This window comes from Calonectris borealis, chromosome 2 (assembly GCF_964195595.1).
Source record: "Calonectris borealis chromosome 2, bCalBor7.hap1.2, whole genome shotgun sequence".
NCBI classification, from domain to species: domain Eukaryota; kingdom Metazoa; phylum Chordata; class Aves; order Procellariiformes; family Procellariidae; genus Calonectris; species Calonectris borealis.
This window is the reverse complement of record NC_134313.1, coordinates 100,518,735-100,536,770: the sequence shown is the minus strand read 5'-3', so window position 1 is coordinate 100,536,770 and position 18,036 is coordinate 100,518,735. Positions and strand designations below refer to the sequence as shown.

Sequence of the window (18,036 nt, the reverse complement as noted above, 5' to 3'; positions counted from 1 at the left end):
CTTTGTGTACTAACAGTAAAGATGATTTGTGGTTTCTTGATTGTTACGAACAGAAAACGTTATTAAATGAAGAGATCCTTTGGTTGATGCACAGGTAATAAATACAACCATTTATGATAAAGATAATAGAACATATATTGATGCTCATGAGATGCAAACTTCTGCCCGTAATTAGTTGTTTTGGTGCCATTAAAATGAACATCTTTCTATTGCTAATTTCTCTCCTCTGAGCACTGAGTTTTCACATTTCTGTTTTGGGGATTTTGTGTCCTTTGGCATCTAGTGAACACCATCAGACTGAGTCTAAATAAACAGCTTTCCGTGAATCCTCAGTGTTTTACCAAAAAGAACTGTGTGGGGAAAGCCTGTGTTTAATTTCTTTCTTTTAATCAATATCCTGGTCTGAATTGCCTGTTACTGTGAAGCTGTGGACCATTATTTATTCCACAGTAAATCTTTCTCTTTTCCTCTGACAAAACAACAGGTATTGCATTCCTGCTGCGGAGGAGAACAAACTTGATGATGTGGTACATACCCTGCTGCAAGCCAATGGCACTCCAGGGCTGGAAATGCTTGAAAGTAATGTAATGGTAGGTTAACACTGGGAGAGGTATTCCCATTTGAGAACCCAAGGCTAATCAGAAGGCCGGTTGTTTGGGGAATTATTTTGCTTTTGTCTTACACTACAATGATGCAGAGGCTGTTGTTAAAATCTGGCTACTTTCTACTTTCAGTGTTTACCCACATGGCATTTTCCTAACAAGGCTCACATGTTAAAATGTTGCAATAAAAATAAATGTGACAGTGCAATAAATGTCCATTTTTAATACTGTCCATAATGTGTTTAACCTCACAAAGAGACTGTTTTGTAATCAATTAATCTGCCGTGATTGAGATTTTATGATGCCAGCATGGATATGAGAAGCCTAATACTTGAAAGGATTTCAAAATATTTTTGGCTTCCTTGTTTATTTTGTGGATAACAATTTCCATTTAGTGCATTTAAGTATAAATTTGGGAGCCCACAACAAATACAACTCCCTCAGCTATTCAGCTAACAGAAGTGCAGTAGCAAGGTGGATTCAGTGCCAGGTCTGAAAAGATCTAGATAGAAAAACGAATGGCCAGCGTTACTTTCTCTTTATCGTTTTGAGGCTTTGTGTTTGAGATTGTTTGGCAAGTGAAAGTTTAAACTGTTGGTTTCAAAAGAGCCAATTCTGTGATTCTCACTCCAAACACTAAGCTTCAGCATGTGCAGAAGGGAAGAGAGAAAGCAAACAGAGCTGAGCTGTGAGCAGAGCAGAGCTTTTCTCCCCAACAAGTAGCGTGTGGCAGTACCCAGCAAGGAAGGGCATCTAACTATAAAAGAAAGTTCTCATTTTTTTTTCTTTTTTTTCTTTTTTTTTGTTTTGCTTTTATGTCTTTCTAGATCTCCCCAGAAATCTTGTGTAAGGAGGGGATCAGGGTGCACCGTACTGTACAGCAGAGCGGGCAGTTTGTTGTCTGTTTTCCTGGATCCTTTGTGTCTAAAGTGTGTTGTGGCTATAGTGTTTCTGAAACAGTGCACTTTGCTACCACCCAGTGGACAAGTATGGGTTTTAAAACAGCCAAGGTAAGTTGAGAAAAGGAGTTAAAATGGATTCACGGCCCTGCCATCTGAAATGACAGCAAACCAGACATTCCAGGATTGATAGTATTGTGAGACGTATAACTATGTCTATTTTTGTGGACTATTAAATAAAAAAAAAGAAAAAGTTCTGCAAGGCATAAGATGATCCAGTGTTCTCGGAAAAGCAACAGAGGTAATAATTGATAGCTAAAAACTTCTGTATATTTGAAAAATTCAGAAGATTGTTATGCCTGCAGACCAGTTTGCGAGGAAGCTTTTCAAAAATCCCTGCGGAGCTAGTGATAATATATTGTATTATGCTTACTAATTTTTTTTTAAGTGATGTTTTCTAGAACCATTAGAATCTCAGGTGCAAATATCTGAATAACTGTGCTTGTTAGCTCCTATGATAGGCAGAGTCAATTAATACTCACAGCTGTATTGCTTGTCTTTCTCTGCCCTTTCATTCAGGAAAAGCTGTTGATCAGGGCAATTTCAATTTTAATGGACTTGAAAATCCTTAGGTTCACTGACCAGCTCATCCGATACTAAGCTGTAAATAAAACAAACTTCCCGTTCTCTTTTCACACAACTGAGGCAGGTTGTCTGCAGAAACAAACAGGTGAATTGCCCAATCATCATGATTTTGGCTACATTTCTCTGTTCTTGGACAAAGAATGTATGTCACTAATTGTGTTCCAGACCTCCTCAAATGGGTTACAGATGCTATTTTGGTAGTGTTTTTATAGCTAAGCCACTAGTAACTTATCATTTACAGCTTCAGACCAAGTGGTTAGTAAGTAATTAAATGTAATATGTCCACAGTTAGGCTTTGGTTCTTTAGGGTTAATGGAATTCTTCCAGCTTGGTTATACTAACTGTATATTAACTTAGTTTGAAATAAAAGGTTATTTTATTACAGATTTATTTTGGGGGAAGGTGGGAATTGTATATGTGTGTAGGTAAGGAATGAGAATCCTGAGCTAACCTTTTCTGTCTGAAGGTACACAGTTATATGAACTGCATATGCTGTATTTATTGATCTACTGAACACTTGTTTGATATTGTGAAAATGCCACTCCTGTAAGAGACAGAAACACTATGCAGCAATTAAAAAGCTCTTCTTGGTGCCTCAAATTCTGAAGGACAGTTTCTTTTGATTAATTTGTAAGAGCTTTTGCACTGGGTAAATATAAGCTGACTGAAAATCCAGCAGATTCCAATCTAGATAACCTACCTTGGAAAGTGAAGTCACAGCTCGCTCAGACTTTACAAGAACCACAGATACATGTTTATATCAAAATAACTCTGGAAACACCTACTGCATTGTTCTTTTCCTTCTGTTTTTTCCTTTCCCCTCTTCTTTCCTCAAACTATCCTATGTTCATAACTCCCTTAAATTTTGGAAATTCTTCCTTGGTTTCTTCACTTTGACAAGGCACTTTGCCATTTTCAAAGGCTGGCTGGGATTATGCTTTTCAGAAGTTGTGAGAAGTTCTGTGTAACGAGCAAGATTTCCCTTTTGGATTGTTAAAGAACTCTCTGACAAACGACTGTACCTTCCTGTCTGTCCGTTCTCAACAGCAATATTGACAGTTTTCAGCCGTTTGATACATTAACTTTGTTTTCATTCTGTGATAACGGTGACCTGATTTTTTATAGTGACTCTCTTTATATTACTAAACAATGTTGTTTCATTTCATGTATTGAATGACTGCTCAATCTCCTTTAATATATGGAAAAATGAAATTCTGCATCTGAAATTGCATTGATTTTGGTTTATAAGGAGTTGGGATAATTGTTGGAATAAAGGAGTTTGTATAAAGCCTGTGTAAAGGGACAGACAGGTTTCACCTAAACCATACGTGGAACCAGGTTGCTGGCTTTTAAAAAACACCCTAAGAGCTCTTGAAATTTTAAACTAAGGATGAGGAGAAGGTTTACAGGTGTGGTGGAAGAGTTTGTGTTTGGAATGGCAAGGGGTAACTCCCTGTCCTTGAATAAGGCATTGGGCAAAGTCAGTAAAACTCATTTAGGAAACAGCAAAACAGAATATTGGACTAAATGACTGCTCTCTGGTCTAGAGGTTTGGAAATACGAAGGAATGTCTGGTTTTAAAGGAGGGCTTTGGTGGTATAGGGCCTACCAGAAACTTGGTGGAAAGAAGAGACTCGGACAGTATCGTAATACAAGAGGAAGAAGTACATAGGAAAGATGGAGTTAGTCATCCAGTTGGAGCAGCACTGCTGCACACAGAAGAGAGCTTTTGGTCAAATAAGCCAGGTTTAACTCTGTCACCAGTGACAAAACCCCTGCCCCTGTGCACTGATCTTCCCGTCCTAAAGAGGAAAAGCACGGTGTTAGCACTGTGCTCCTGACTGTCCAGCCAAGATGCTGGCAGGGGCTTTATAAATATCCCCCCCGAGTTCTAGTTTGAGTGAGGAATGTGCCTTTAAAATGCCACAGTTACTGTTCCTTGGTTCCTGTCACAGAGCTGTCTTAGCCTGAGCAGACTGGGTTGCTTTCAGATGAAACCAAACAGGAAGAGGCGCTCCAGAAGTGCACCTGATGTCCTCCAGACACTGGTGGTGGTGTGGCCACAGCACTAGGCTAGACTGCTCTGAAGTAAAGCCATCGGCTTTACACACACGCGTCCTGTGGATGTCTGGGTCCTCAGCATCAACTCCATCGCTCTGCACGTCCACTCCTCCTGCTTCGCCAGGCTGGATGGCGTGTAGCCGTATCCTGTGTTACGCTAAAGGAGATGAGAGAGGCTGCGAGGACAGGACATATGACAACAATGGGAAATGCTGGTCTCCTCCCCCTGGCTAGGATAGTGGTTGTGTTGGTGTGTGGTGCCAGAACCAAAATGGCTTCAGGGAGCAGCCAGTCAGGAAATCCACATGAGGAGAAACTGTTGTCTCGCTTCTCAGCATTGGTGGAGCCCAGTTCAAAACACTATCAAATAGCTGCGCTGTGATGGTGAGCAGAGATTAAGAACCTTGAAAGAGCAGTAAAACGCAAAATACTCACTACTGTGGTGTTTCATTTCAAAAGACAGCTTCGCATTAATGCCAAGGAAGCTTGTTAAATTGAGAATGCAGAAAGAAGGGTTAAGTGTTTGCGTGCAGCGTAGAAATTGTTTAAAGATGCTGCGCTAGAGGCTCACAACACATGCACATTGCCTAGCAAAAAAAACATTTCAAAAGGCAAACCCCCACTGAACTTGGCATGGCTAAACACCAGGAGAAAGGAGTCTGTTTGAAACGAGACCAACAAATCCCTTTTGTGTCCAGAAGGTGAAAATGCAAATAAAACAAGCACTCTAGCAAGACGCATGTAAATACACACAAATGCAGACCAAAAAAAGATTTCGAAGAACAACTTGCTAAAGGCCAAAAGAAAAAATAAATGTAGAAAAGAATGAGAGCAGGGCAATCAACACGGCTTTTGCAGCAGGGTCATGGCCCCCAGGCCTTGAAACTCTTGGAAGGATGTATGGCCAAAGAGATCCAGCTGACAGTCTGTGAGCATTTCTGGAAGACTTTTGGCGAGGTTCCTCAGAAAAGGCTCTTAAAGAAATTAACCTGCCATGGGTTGAGGGGGGGAGAGTTCACACATGAAAAAAATAGCTGATTTAAAGAGAAGCAGAGGATGAGAACAAATGGTCAGTTTTTATCATGAAGGGAGGTCTCTTTCTGCGTTCCTCAGGAATTTGTACTAAGACCAGTACAGTTCAATGTATCCATAAATAAACTAGGAAGTGAATAGCAAAACTAATCCTTTATACAGAGGATATTAATGGTAATGACAGCAAAAATGAAAGCTATGAGGTGTTACAGAAAGATTTCATGATACTGAGTGATCTGAGTGAGAAAATGGGTTGATAAATTTTAAATGACTCAGGAGTAAGAAATAATCCTAATTTGACAGACACAGTGATGGGCTCTGAATGAGCTCTTGCTACTGAGAAAAGAGGTCTTTGGATTCCTATGGAGCTGCCAGCCAAGTGCTCTGGAGAGGTTTAAAAAGAGATCTTGAATGTTAGGAATTGCAAGGAGAGAATAGAGAACAAAGCAGAAACATTGCTATGGCACTGTGTAGGCTCTTGGTATGGCCGTGGCTTGAATACTTGTGCAATTCTGAGTCCCTAATTGCAAAAGGAATATAGAGGAACTAGAAAAAGCACAGCAGAGAATGATGATTAAAGGTATGAATTAGCTTCTGCATTAAATATGAGGACTACTCATCCTGGAAAATTAATGACTGAGAGACGTATACGATAGTAAGATCGGATCACAAGTGGCAGGGTGATGATAATTATAATATGAATGTTCACTGTCTCTCATAACATTGAAAAACATGTCATTAAAAGAAATTATTAGGCAGTAGGTCAAAAGCAAACAAAACTCTGTTTCAAAATACTTATCTGTGTATTTCTGTACTGCATGGAAGAAAAAACCGTACATGGATTCAGAAATTCAGATAAATGCACGATGCAGTGAGTTGTGCTAAATGTAGCACAGACCCGTCTCGGGCTCAGGAGGTCCCTGAGCTGCCAGCCAGCAGGAGCGTACCTCGCTTTTTTCTCTAGCCACCCACTGTGGCCTTTTATCCTGGCTGCGTGTGTTGCCTGTGCGGGCTTTTGGTCTGGCTTGGAGCGGCTGTTCTTATGCAGCCTCGGACAATATGCAAAGCAAACAAAACTTCTCATACCGCTCCTAAAAGTGCAGCTGTTCTGGCCCCAGGCAGTCTCCAGCAGAACCTTCTGAAGACCGCTATTCTTACCTGTGACCCTCTTTTGAACGCTTTTTGGTCAGCAAAGGTTACTAATCCATTTTATGATACTTACATTAGTTATCAATCACTTCAATGCATGCAATCGGTGCTATTAAAAATGATGAATTTTATGATATATTGATTCTGATAAAAGAAATACCAAGAACATATAATTAGGGTTACAAAACAGGGTGAAAAAAAATCAAGGTTAAAGACGAATCTTTGGCTTCGTTTATGCCGAGTAGGTATTTGGTGGGCTTAACTCCTAACCAAAATGGCACCTTCACATTACGATCTAATGTTAGCATCATTTGAAAACTCTCTGACTCTATATAAAACAAAACATACCTCTTCAGACACTGGGAAAACTCTAGACTTTTCCCAACTGCACAGTAAATCAAGGAATTTGATTATAAGGATTATCGAAAGGGTTTAAGCTACCAAAATCAGTTGGTTCATATTGACGGGAATGAAAGACATAGCTTTAAAAGCTTACATAGAGAGGAACTGGTAACAGGCAAAAGTGAGCAGAGCTGAAACCCTCCCCTTTTGCCTGTTGTCTCTTTTCCCTGACACCTGCCTCTTTTGCTAGTTGTTGTCTTTCTGACATTTCAAAAGATGCAAAATAACAGCAGTCCTGGGCTTCAAGCAGGTCAGAACGCTAGACCTTACTGGATAGCTGAGCATGCCAGTGGTGTATTACTGAGCTTAAGTGATTGGGTTACTCCTCTTGGCCTCCACCGGAAAAAGGAATTTTTCGGGAGAGAATTTTGAGGTGTTTGTTGGTTCCTTCACTTCAGTGAACTGTATGCTAATCTATGCCTGGGCATCCTTCTTTTTATTTTTCTCATTTTCTTGACATCTCTCCTGTCCTTGTCTTTTCCACTGATTAAGTTTAATTTTCTTTTTTGAAAAAAGGGTATACCTGAAATGTGGTGACGCTGGAGTATTTGCATTTTGCTTCATTCTCTTTGTATATATAGACTTTGCCTATCTTTTCTCTGCATTAAATTTCATAGTAAAGCATATTAAGAAAAGATAGCATACAGATCGATTTCTTGGCATATATGCCATCATGCATTGCAGATAGATACTTTTTTGCTCTCTACTGGTGACTTTGAACAAAAATGAAATGTTAGATATGACAGGCAGTAGGGTATTCTGCGAGAAAGCAGTTGCTTGTGACTGTGGTAGCATGCGTTTGGTTTAGGCTTTCGAGTTTTTTTCTGTGGCATTGGTTCACCTAAAGCACGTGCAGAAAATCTTTCATAGTCCTTTCAACAGAAAGACCCAATTTAGCAAAGCACTTGGGCACCTGGCTTTCCACTGAAAGGACTGATTTATAATCGGCATTTATTTCAGTGTGAAGTTAGGTGCTGCATGTAAGTTAGGAACATAAATACTTTGTTTAATTTGGCCTATAGAAAGCTCTTACTTTTGGTTGTTTTAAAAGGATACCTTTTGCTACAGTGAATTCATTCTTCATATAACTTTTTATTTTCAAATCTGCCTAAGAACTAATTTGGCAATTTCTGTCCCAGGAAATGAAGAGACGACGTATAGCCAAACCATTTTCAATGGAAAAGTTGCTTTATCAGATTGCAACAGCAGAAGCAAAAAAGGAGAACGGACCGACTCTGAGTACGATATCATCACTTCTTGGAGAGCTCAGGTAACGAATTGGGGGCCTGTTGTACCTATTTTTTTTCATTGACAGACTCCAGAGGTGGATGACGTAAGTAACCATTTCAGACGCATGTCTTTCACCTACTTAACCAAGCAAAAGCCCAGCAAACATACTTGAAGACAGCCACATGTGGAAGCAGCAGTTTCCTTGGCTGTACTTGATGTGAAAGTGCCCGGGGTTAGGATGTCTTACTCTAAGAATTCCCTACTTTGGGCACCATCAAAGAATTAAAACTAGTTTGCCTTGGGTTTTTATTTCGTTGATTCTTGGTGCCGAGAGTCAAGATTTCCTGATGTCTTAGGTGACCTACATGGTGCCAAGTGGTTAAATACCTTTCTTCAGTTTTTCAACCTCTTGGCATCAGTAGCCACTGGCAATCCATGCCTGTAATGGGTTTTGCACCAGGAACCCTTGTCTTCAGCATCAAGATTGTTATACTGCAGTTGTAGAAGGTACTTTGTATACAGAAAGTTGTCTTGATTTAAACCACTGAGTAAGTGAGCAGCTTATGCATGGGTGCTAATGCATCTTGCATTAGAACTTGGAACGTTTTAAAGAAAAAAAACTTCACACTCCATTTTCTCTCCAGTATTAAGGAAACATGTTTAGGGGTTCTCTTAAGATAGGTAAAAAAAGAAAATATAATGTTGCCTGGCTTCCTGTGTAATGATCTTCTCTTTTGTTCCCTACCATGTAGTTGCTACCTATCTTTCAAGTTTGTGACAACTGGTACTCGAGATGTCAAGAAAGTTTTGATGAATGGAATCTACAAACTGTATTTAACTAACTAGCATGTTCATTTGGAAAATTTCCAGTGACATATTGAAGGGGAAAACAGCCCATGTGTTGTTTTAGTGTTCAGAAAGAAATACAAAGAGGTGTGCTGACTGCTTTACCTGCAGCTGGTTCCCCTGTGGGAATAATCACTTCCAAGTGCATTTTTTTTTTCCTTGAAGAGGAAAAGTCTGCAAGTGCGAAAGGTGAAACAGAAATGTTGGTGCTTGCTGTTAGACCATCACATCGACCTCTATCAGAGTGGTTCTCAAACTTGTTCTTACGCTTAGGTTGGAATTCTCTGGAGGATATCGGTCCTTCCTGTGGCTGCTTATGTAAAACAAAATCCCAAACAACAAAACCTGAAAAAACCAGCCAAAGTGGAAAACTGTGCCATATGTTTTTTCCTTTGTTTTGTTTTGCTTGTTTGTTCTGTGTCTTTTGCTGCCTCCTCTCCTGATCTGCCTTGGTTGCTCAGTTTGCCCGGTCCATTTGCTTAGCTTGGCTCTCCACCCATCTTCAGCTGTGCCTGGTGGTGAGCGTTTTTATTCTCCCCTTCCATCTGCTCAGCTCACTCCGCACTTGCTGTCTTCCACTCAGCTCCAGCCTGACCTGCTCTCCTAATGCTGTATAGTTCAGCATAGGAAGTACTGTCCACCTTGCGGACGCCGTAGGTGAAGGGCAGCTAGAGGGCTTAGTCTTTACTCTTAATTGACATCATCTTTTTCCCCTGGGTGTACAGCAAGATCTTCGTCTTTTGGCACAATCACTTGCCCTGCTCCCCCTTTCCTGCTTGAAGCACCTCACGGCAGCAGGTCCTTGGTTCATCTCTGCCTCCTGATGAAGGTGGCTATGTTACTCCTGACAGCAACGGCTCCTCCTCCTCAAGGTGGCTTTTGGCAACTTCAGGAATGACAGTCATGTTAGCCACATCTCCCGGCTCTCCACATGGCCCCGAGCAACCATCGACCTCCAGGAAGTACTCAGCAGTCCCCAGTTCTCTGTGGAGCAGTTTGAGAACCACTGGCTTGATACAGTGGTCGCTGTTAAATTCCGGAGATAGCTTTTGCAAATAGGCAGCGTTTCTGTGGTGCTGGCTGTCTCTCACCATGCGTAGGGAATGGCACCAACCTCCAACAGCACTCAGGGCTTTGCTGTGTGGAGCTAAGGTTTCAGTGATGATCATGGTAAAAGGGTGATTATACATGGCTTTGTGGTGGTATGAGGCGATGCCAATGTCTAATTGCGTAAAACATTCACAGGGACACGGAGCTGAGGCAGCGGCGGCAGCTTTACGAGGCAGGTCTCCATTCTTCAGCACGCTATGGCAGCCACGACAGCAGCAGCACGGGGATGGATGGAAAGAAAAAGCCTCGAAAGTGGTTGCAGTTAGAAACGTCAGAGAGGAGATGTCAGATTTGTCAGCACCTGTGCTATCTTTCCATGGTGAGTAAAATCCTTTGCCACTGCTGGGGTACTGTCCCCCCGTTCTAACGTACTGTAATGGACTATAAGCATTTGAGAGACAGCACGTGACTACAGTCATCCCACGCACTCCACGCAACACACGGAGATGTTGATTCGGTTCATGTCAAAACATTTATCGCCTTGGGCAGCGGTGACAACGCAGAAGACAACAGTTAGTGTCAGGTAGCTTCCCTCCCCCTGTAAGGAAGGGATAAACCAGTCACTCTCGGATGCCCACAAGCATGTCTGCATTGCACTAGGAGGGGTAAGACAGATACCTGCATGTTGCCAGTAGTAGTAAGTCATGGCAGAACAGTTCTGGGGATGAGCTAGCAACTCGAATATATGCCCCGAGTCTCAGGCATGCAGCTACAGCCCGTGCTGCGGCAGTTTCCCTGCGAGCCAAATTGCAGGGTAGATGTGTCCTATCTATCAAGCTAAGATGCTGTTTGCCAACCTGTCTGTTCAAAAATAGAAGTCATGCCCATAAACTTTCTCTCTTTTTAGAAATAATTGCCTACTGGCTTTTGAAGGTGTGCTAACCTCTGTGGTGACACTTTCAGGTTTTTAGCTGTATGCAGAAGACCTAGAAATACAGCAATTTTTATAAAAATACCAGAAGCCCTTCCCACAACCTTATGTACCACTTAATTCCAAGATCAGGTATTTAAATAAACATAACACAGTGCGTGTGAGTCCATATTCAGTCCTTTTTTCTGACATCTTTAGGGGTTTTTTGGTTATAAATGTTAGGTTTTTGACAGAAATACAATGTAGCTGTTAAATGATGAGATGTAGCTGTTTCCCTCCCTAGGACAGAATATGCTGAGTTTATACTTGTCTGTAGACCACTGAGCAGCTAAGACATGTTTAAGCAGGACTAGTTTGCAGTAACTTTAAAATGAGTTTGTTTAAAAAACCAGCCAACCAAAACCTCTTAATTCTGGTCCGTTTGCTCTGGAGTAAGTGTAATTGAGGGAAGGATTTTTCCTTGTCATTCTTAACAGTAACAAGGGACAGAAAGTCAACTTGGTTGTCAAATTCCAAGCTGAGTGTGTAGGCTTGGCAGATAGCCAGCTGAGCAAATGTGACCTCTGCAGAATGAGACGGTAGCTGAGGAATCCTGTGGCTAAGCTTCTGATTTTTATCCTTATTCAAGACAGCATTTAAAGTAATGGGAAACAGCTGCTTTCAGGAAATCTTTAGGCTACATATTGGATACCAATAAAGCTTTATGCATATATCATTATTTGGTTTTGGCCTTCATTACTATTGGTGGTTTTTTTTTTAAATTGTATGTATTTGCCAACGTTAGCACTCAAAAAGGGATATGTACTTTCTTCTTCTTACACATTCTGAATCATTTCACAATGTGTAATGTTTCTTGTTTATGCCTCCTTCCACTAACTTGTAGTAAAATACAGGTTTAGTAAAAGTCAGTCACACATTGCAATGGGAAATATTGTGTGTGTAACAAACACAGCTACAATTTGGAGCTTACTGCCCTTCTCTGTCCCCCCGCCTCTGCATTTTTATAGGTTGTACAGGAGAATGAAAATGTTGTCTTCTGCTTGGAGTGTGCCCTGCGGCATGTGGAAAAACAGAAGTCTTGTCGGGGACTGAAAATGATGTACCGTTATGATGAGGTCTGTACGATATAGCTTTGTGATGCTGGTGAGCTTTGATACTGAAAACTTGGGACTAGACTTAGGTCTGCCTTTGTCCTACCGAGACCTCAGGAAACTGTGCCTTGCTGGGTTTTTTTTTTGCTGTGGGAAGAAGGCACTTCCTTATGAGCTAAGTAAAAGAAGTAGAGGGAAACATGATTACAAAGATGAAACCTGAAGCATAAACTGCTTGAAGCATAAACACATTAATACTGTTACAGAACAGAGAAGCCATTTAATGCTTTGGGATGCTGTAGAACACGAGGCTATGCTTTGACTGGTTAATTTATGATAACTTCTGTGCTTTAGGATAATTTCTCTCTGTTGGTAACTGAAAGTTCACGCTGGCTCATTCCAGCCTTTAAGGCAAACTTGTAGAGTACTTGTAGATGAGAGGTCCAGTAATGGCTGAATGGCTCAATGTGACGACGAAGGATCACAGAACTCAAGTTGGTGATTCAGGACTGTGCCTGGGTTCTGGGCTAATGCCACACGGCAGTACAGTCAAGTAATGCCTTTTTGCCTGTCTCGTTAGCTCCGTTTGTGGACAGCCAGGGTGTGTGAGGGGATGGGTGGGGAACAGAGAGCGGGGGAGCATTTTAATGTTAGCCCGAGCTGTGATAGTGAAGCAGTGGGAGAAACTGTAAAATCAGCTCTTAGAGATCAGTGCTGGTACAAGTAGCTTTTTGCAACAGGCTTCTCAGCAGTTTCTGACTTACGCGCCTAGAGGTATGGGAGGAAAACCGAAAAGGGTCAAAGTAAGCCTGGGGCAAATCATGCCCTTGTGACTTTGTTCATTTTTAATTGTAGCCTCTGTTCTGGTATCAGGTACCGTAGATAGAAACAAGTACAACCTAAGAAGCCCAAACAACAGTGAAACTGCCTTTGTAATGTGATAAACACCGAAGAGTTTCAGGAAGTTATTCAGAAATTCTAATGTATTCCTCTTGTTCTTGAGATTATTCAGTCCCTTACATCCTGTGTTTTCACAGCTCTGTTAATTCATTCTATTGAGGTTTTCAAAGCCACCCTTTCCAGCAGAATCACATACAGTAATTGTTTTTGCTAGGTTTTATAACTTACAAAGTAGGTATTTTAGGCTGCGTTGGGAAAGGCAAAAAAACTTCTCCTTCAATACTGGATGATGATTTTTTTCCAAATGTAAAAACTGTCACAAAGTTTCTACACTTCTGAAAGATACTAACTGCATGCCTGGTTATTATTACAGAAATTTTTTTTGAGGGCTGTGAATGGGGAGAGAGATAACCTGCATGTCAAATGCCATTTGTTAAATCTATTCAGCTGTTAGGTAGACTTAATTAAGAGGCTGTTTCAACTTTGCACAAAATAACTTCTCAACATTCTTATTAGGCTGGGACAGCCAGTTCAGAAAACGCCCCCTCCACCCCCCCAAAACTTCATCAAATCCCTGAACGTAACAGAATTAGGAGTGGCGTTGTAGCCAAGCCACTTTGATGTGCAGTTCAAGGATTCCTGTCTCTTGCTCATCATAGTGCCATGGACCTGTAGCCCTTTTTCTGCATGGCAGCAAGCCGGCTCTCTCTATGCGCGGGCTCAGAGCCCCTGGACACCCGGAGAGTCTAAAAAGCAGTAAACGAAAGTAGCGTCCTGGAACCGATGACAACAATGTCATAAGGAAAAAGTGGACTCTTTTTCTTAAGTTTTAAAGAAATATTTAGTAAATTATAAGCAATGTTACCATGGACTTAAATTTATGGCATTTATAACTTTGTTCAGCACTAGGTTTTAAATTGTATCCGAAAAACATTTCTGAGCCTAGTGAAGTAACCTTGCAGCCCAGCTTCTTTACTCTTGCTTAGTGGCCAGAGCTCCGGCATTTCAAGTTCTGCTGATTACTGTCTTTAAGTTTGGAGGGGGGAAGCTTCAGCAAGGGCAGTATTTGGACTACTACACAGTACTTTTTACAAAACTCCTGGTTGTGAATAAGTGGTATATGAGCCAAGCTTCTGCATAGTTTGTGAATATATAGATACATCCCCCCCTCCCCCAGTTAAGTGCTTTCAGTCAAAAAGGCAGCACTACATCTCTGTCCATCAGAAGTGACTGGAGAAGGAGCAAATGCTAATTTGTGTTCTGTTTTTCCCACTCCTGAACAGGAACAAATAATCAGTCTAGTCAATCAAATCTGTGGAAAAGTATCTGGTAAAAATGGCAGCATTGAGAACTGTATCAGCAAGCCTACACCAAAAAGAGGACCTCGTAAGAGAGCGACAGTTGACGTGCCATCATCTAGGCTTTCATCCTCCAGTTCATCCAAAAGTGCTTCAAGTTAATCCTGAAGATGCCAACACTCTCATTTTGTCAATTTATATATATTTTTTGTAATTATTATACCATAGTTTGGAGTACTTGCTGTAGAATACAAGCTGTCTTTGCACTAGCTCTAAAGAAGATTTTCTTCTGGTTTTAGAGAACTAATTTTGTTTTAGCATTAAACTGTTGAATTTTTTTTTGTACTTAGAATAGATAGATACAGCAGTCTGATTTTTTTAAACTGCCGTATGTTCACTGTTTTAAAACCGGCAAGGGGCTGATTAAATATTAATTTGTATTGTCCCTATGGCTGAAAAAATAAAAAGCCTTTTTGGTAACTGTGAAAAAAGGCTTTTAACCCATTTTTTGAATAGGTTAAAGTTTGATGTGTTTTATAATTTGTTCTCCAGTCATGTGAGCAGATTTTTCTAGAGAGAAAAAGGATAGGAGACAAAAACTTGAAAGAAATTGCTTTACTTTGGCTGTCTTTTATTCTGTCACGGCAAGATGAGTTTTGTAATTTTTTAAATTGGAGAATACACACTTTCTTTGGGAGGTTATGGCAGCTGAAGATGGACTTTGTTTCCTAACTGTAGGCAAAAGGAGGAGATTTGGAGTATGTTCTCTTTTACCAGCACATCACTATGCATCTGTTTTGAGGGGGAAAAATAAAAATTTTAAAAAAAAAAAAAAAAAAAAGGTGGAAAAAAGACTGCCTGCCTTGAGGAGTCATGTGAGGGAAAACTGTGCCTGATTTCATTAGGAAATCCATTCTGTTATTTTTTGGTGCTGTTGGCTACTTTATCAAAAACCCTTCAATAGCATCCTTTAAAAAAAAAAAAAAAAGAAAAAAGAAAAAAAAGTGATTGAAGCCATAAGTGCTTCTTTTGTCATAGACGTGCAATCTTTCTAACATTCCATTTCCATTCCACTGCTGTTTTTCACACCTTTACACAGTCAAGCATTAATTTTTGTTTTGAATTTGTTTCATTATATGATCACATTTAGAGCCACTAGCAGGTCTGCGTATTTCTTTTGAATGTGAAAATGCATTTGCTTTCATCTTGTCTATTTTTTCTCTTCATGTTGTAACAAAAAAAAAAAATCACACCTTTTGTACATATGCCTGTAAATTTTTTTAAATACTTGAGCCTTTTCTTGGGGTGGGGGGAGGGATGGCGAAGAGACAAGATGAAGAAAAGCCTTACGTTTCACTTTCTTCATCGGTTGGATTGGATGCTTACAGGGTTTTTCTTGTAACATTTATAAGTGCTGCTTACATCACTGAACAACAACAAAAAATAATAATGGAGTAGCTGTTGCCCTTTTCTGGTTGTGTGTACAGTATGTGTGGAATAAAAAAGGGAAAATGTTTTCACAAACTGTTTTGTTTCGTAATTGAATTCAACAATACCGTAGCTACCCATATTGCACTGAGCTTGCCAGTGGTGACTGTCAGGAAAGTCCTATAATACAATTTGTTGGTTGTTGTTGCAGAAGACTGAACTGTTTTGGAATATTTAACAATAACATAAACAGAGTCAAGTGTTTTCAAATGTGGTTGTCTGGTTTTTATGGCCTTGCTGTGTACTTTTCCCTCTTGACAGTAAACTTCTGACTATGGCTTACAGTTTGACATTTAATTTATTAGCGCTGCTCTGCTCTCTTTCCTTGTAAGGAAAGACTTCATGTTGTTTATTGCCAGTTTTTTGTTTACTTTCCAGGTTTGTACTACGAGGTTTAATAAAAAAACAAAACTTTTTTGGACATTTTGTCTGTCTTCTGGGAAGTGAGTAAAGTAAGCTCCTTCAAGAAAAACTTCTTTCAACAGATGCCTTGTTAAATAGTAAATATCTAATTGTAGGTAGTCAGCTTCTAGCTTTCATTTCCCAAAGAGGGGTCAGGAAACACTTCGTCAGGTAACAGGAGATAGCGTGAATCCTTACGGAAACCGGCCACTTCCCAGCTGGCTAGCAGCAGGAGGTGCCCCATTCCCAACCACTGGCTTGTCAGGGCAGGTCTTTGGAAGGGATCTACATCACAGCTCATCCTTCTACTTACGCTGTTTCTGATTACATTCCTTCCCTCCGTGCATGAAGAGCAGGAGCCAGGAGCCTTCTCAAAGAAGAGCAGATCCCTGCAAATAGAGTGTGAGACTTGACAAGAAACAGGTGTTAGACATGTTCAGACCTCGAGTTGAGAGAGAAAAATGACTGCAGATAAAAATGGCAGTGAGCTGATTACATCTGTAGATCCTAAGGTTTGTAAAATGTACGCACTGAATTTATAATTCATTCAGGTTTATTTCCCTTCAACTGCTGGCTCGCATCAGTGTAGTCAAACCGATGTTACCATGGAAAACTAAACTACACTGGTGCTCAGTATAAATAACCGCTTTTTTCTGAATCAGTCTCCTCTGTTCACTGTCATGGATAAAATATTTGGGTAATCAAGTAAAAGACATGGTTGGGATAGAAATACTTTATTGTATCTCGAAAGAGGAGTAAGTTTATACAGTGCTAAGATATCTGCTCCACGAGGAGTGTAACATTTCAATATGCACCTCTCCTCCTTTTCAGTTTCTTTTTTTTTTCCTTAACACCTATGGTAACTAAGTTGGTCCTGAATAAGAAGTGTGAGAGAGTAGACACTGCTGCATTAGTAGACAAAGGCAGTAGGCAGACAGTAGGTAGGTAGTAAAGAGTAGAAAAGAACTCTTTGTTTTGGTTTGGATCTTAAATCTTCAGTTGCAGCAGCTGAAAACATGCAAGGAACAATTTAGGTTCAGCACTATACATCAACTCGAAGTACTTCCAATCAGCCATTTAAAGATCAGTGGTCAAAGTAACTTGAATCTTTCCCCTTTAATTCTCTTATACATAGTATATACAACAGTTTTACTGCTCCCCTGAGCCCCAAGACTACTGTTAAAGTGTGTGTGCTTTAGGCATTTCTTTTTTTTAAAAACCAACCTCCACATGACTGGCAATTTTGTAAAAAGGCGGTATTACTAAGTAAAAAGATCTGGCTGTTACGCTTGGTTAGCAAATTGTTACACAGGCAAGCTCTTCATTCACTTGTTCATTCATTCAGAAGTCATTCTTAAAGGATATGGGTTTAAGATTCAAATAGTTTGAGAGTCACTTTCATCACTAACATCCGAAGCACCCTTTCTTTCAGTTACAGCAGCAAGAGCAGTGTCCACTTGAACTTCCTCTTCATCAGACTGAATAACTGGAGACTCTCCTTCACTTGCATCTTGGCTGGCAGAGTCGGTACAGGTGGACGACAGCGAAGACAGTTTGTGCCGTAATTCAGACTGGCTCGGAACCTGAAGACTTATCTCGTTCACGTAGGTGTTGGAGTCGGGCCCTTATAGTTGGAAAAAGAACGACGACAACAACAATCAAGCTGCGGCTCAGCAAGGGAAATGAGAAGTCAGTACATTAACTGAGCCCAACATCGGTTAATGAGTGGCATTCAGGCTGTTCTGCTGCTTTTGCAAAACGCCGTTAAAGGCCCCTCCCAAAACACACAGCTGCCTTTTGGCTTTTCTCAAGTTGATCTCAAATACAAGCCACAGGCTGGTTTTAATCTGTTTCTGATGGTGTGTGCGCCTCGCTCGTTCTAGTATTGCTAACGCTTGAGATCAAACAGGGTAAGATTGCAGGAGTATTAAGTCCTGACTCTGCTAAGAGACATAGCTCATGCCCAGTTTGCCTGTTAGCCGGGACCACTTAATCCTCCTAACTCTGACT

General features: G+C 40.7%; 2 protein-coding genes across 14 annotated transcripts in view; one reads left to right on the top strand and one right to left on the bottom strand.

The window, feature by feature from the left end:
* JARID2 (jumonji and AT-rich interaction domain containing 2) overlaps positions 1 to 16,045 on the top strand; it is a 227,696-nt gene extending 211,651 nt beyond the window's left edge. For 10 of the 12 annotated variants that reach the window (XM_075142767.1, XM_075142759.1, XM_075142766.1 and 7 more), the window contains 6 exons: positions 485 to 590; positions 1,430 to 1,612; positions 7,930 to 8,060; positions 10,112 to 10,295; positions 11,855 to 11,962; positions 14,122 to 16,045. In XM_075142767.1, coding sequence (XP_074998868.1) covers positions 485 to 590; positions 1,430 to 1,612; positions 7,930 to 8,060; positions 10,112 to 10,295; positions 11,855 to 11,962; positions 14,122 to 14,298 — 889 coding nt within the window. In that variant the 3' untranslated portion in view covers positions 14,299 to 16,045. Of the gene's footprint in view, positions 1 to 484; positions 591 to 1,429; positions 1,613 to 2,080; positions 2,232 to 7,929; positions 8,061 to 10,111; positions 10,296 to 11,854; positions 11,963 to 14,121 lie in introns of those variants that run through there. The other 2 variants (XM_075142761.1, XR_012672497.1) reach the window with 2 other exon arrangements.
* DTNBP1 (dystrobrevin binding protein 1) overlaps positions 14,938 to 18,036 on the bottom strand; it is a 74,354-nt gene continuing 71,255 nt past the window's right edge. For both annotated transcript variants that reach the window (XM_075142772.1, XM_075142773.1), the window contains one exon: positions 14,938 to 17,650. In XM_075142772.1, coding sequence (XP_074998873.1) covers positions 17,403 to 17,650 — 248 coding nt within the window. In that variant the 3' untranslated portion in view covers positions 14,938 to 17,402. The remainder of the gene's footprint in view (positions 17,651 to 18,036) is intronic.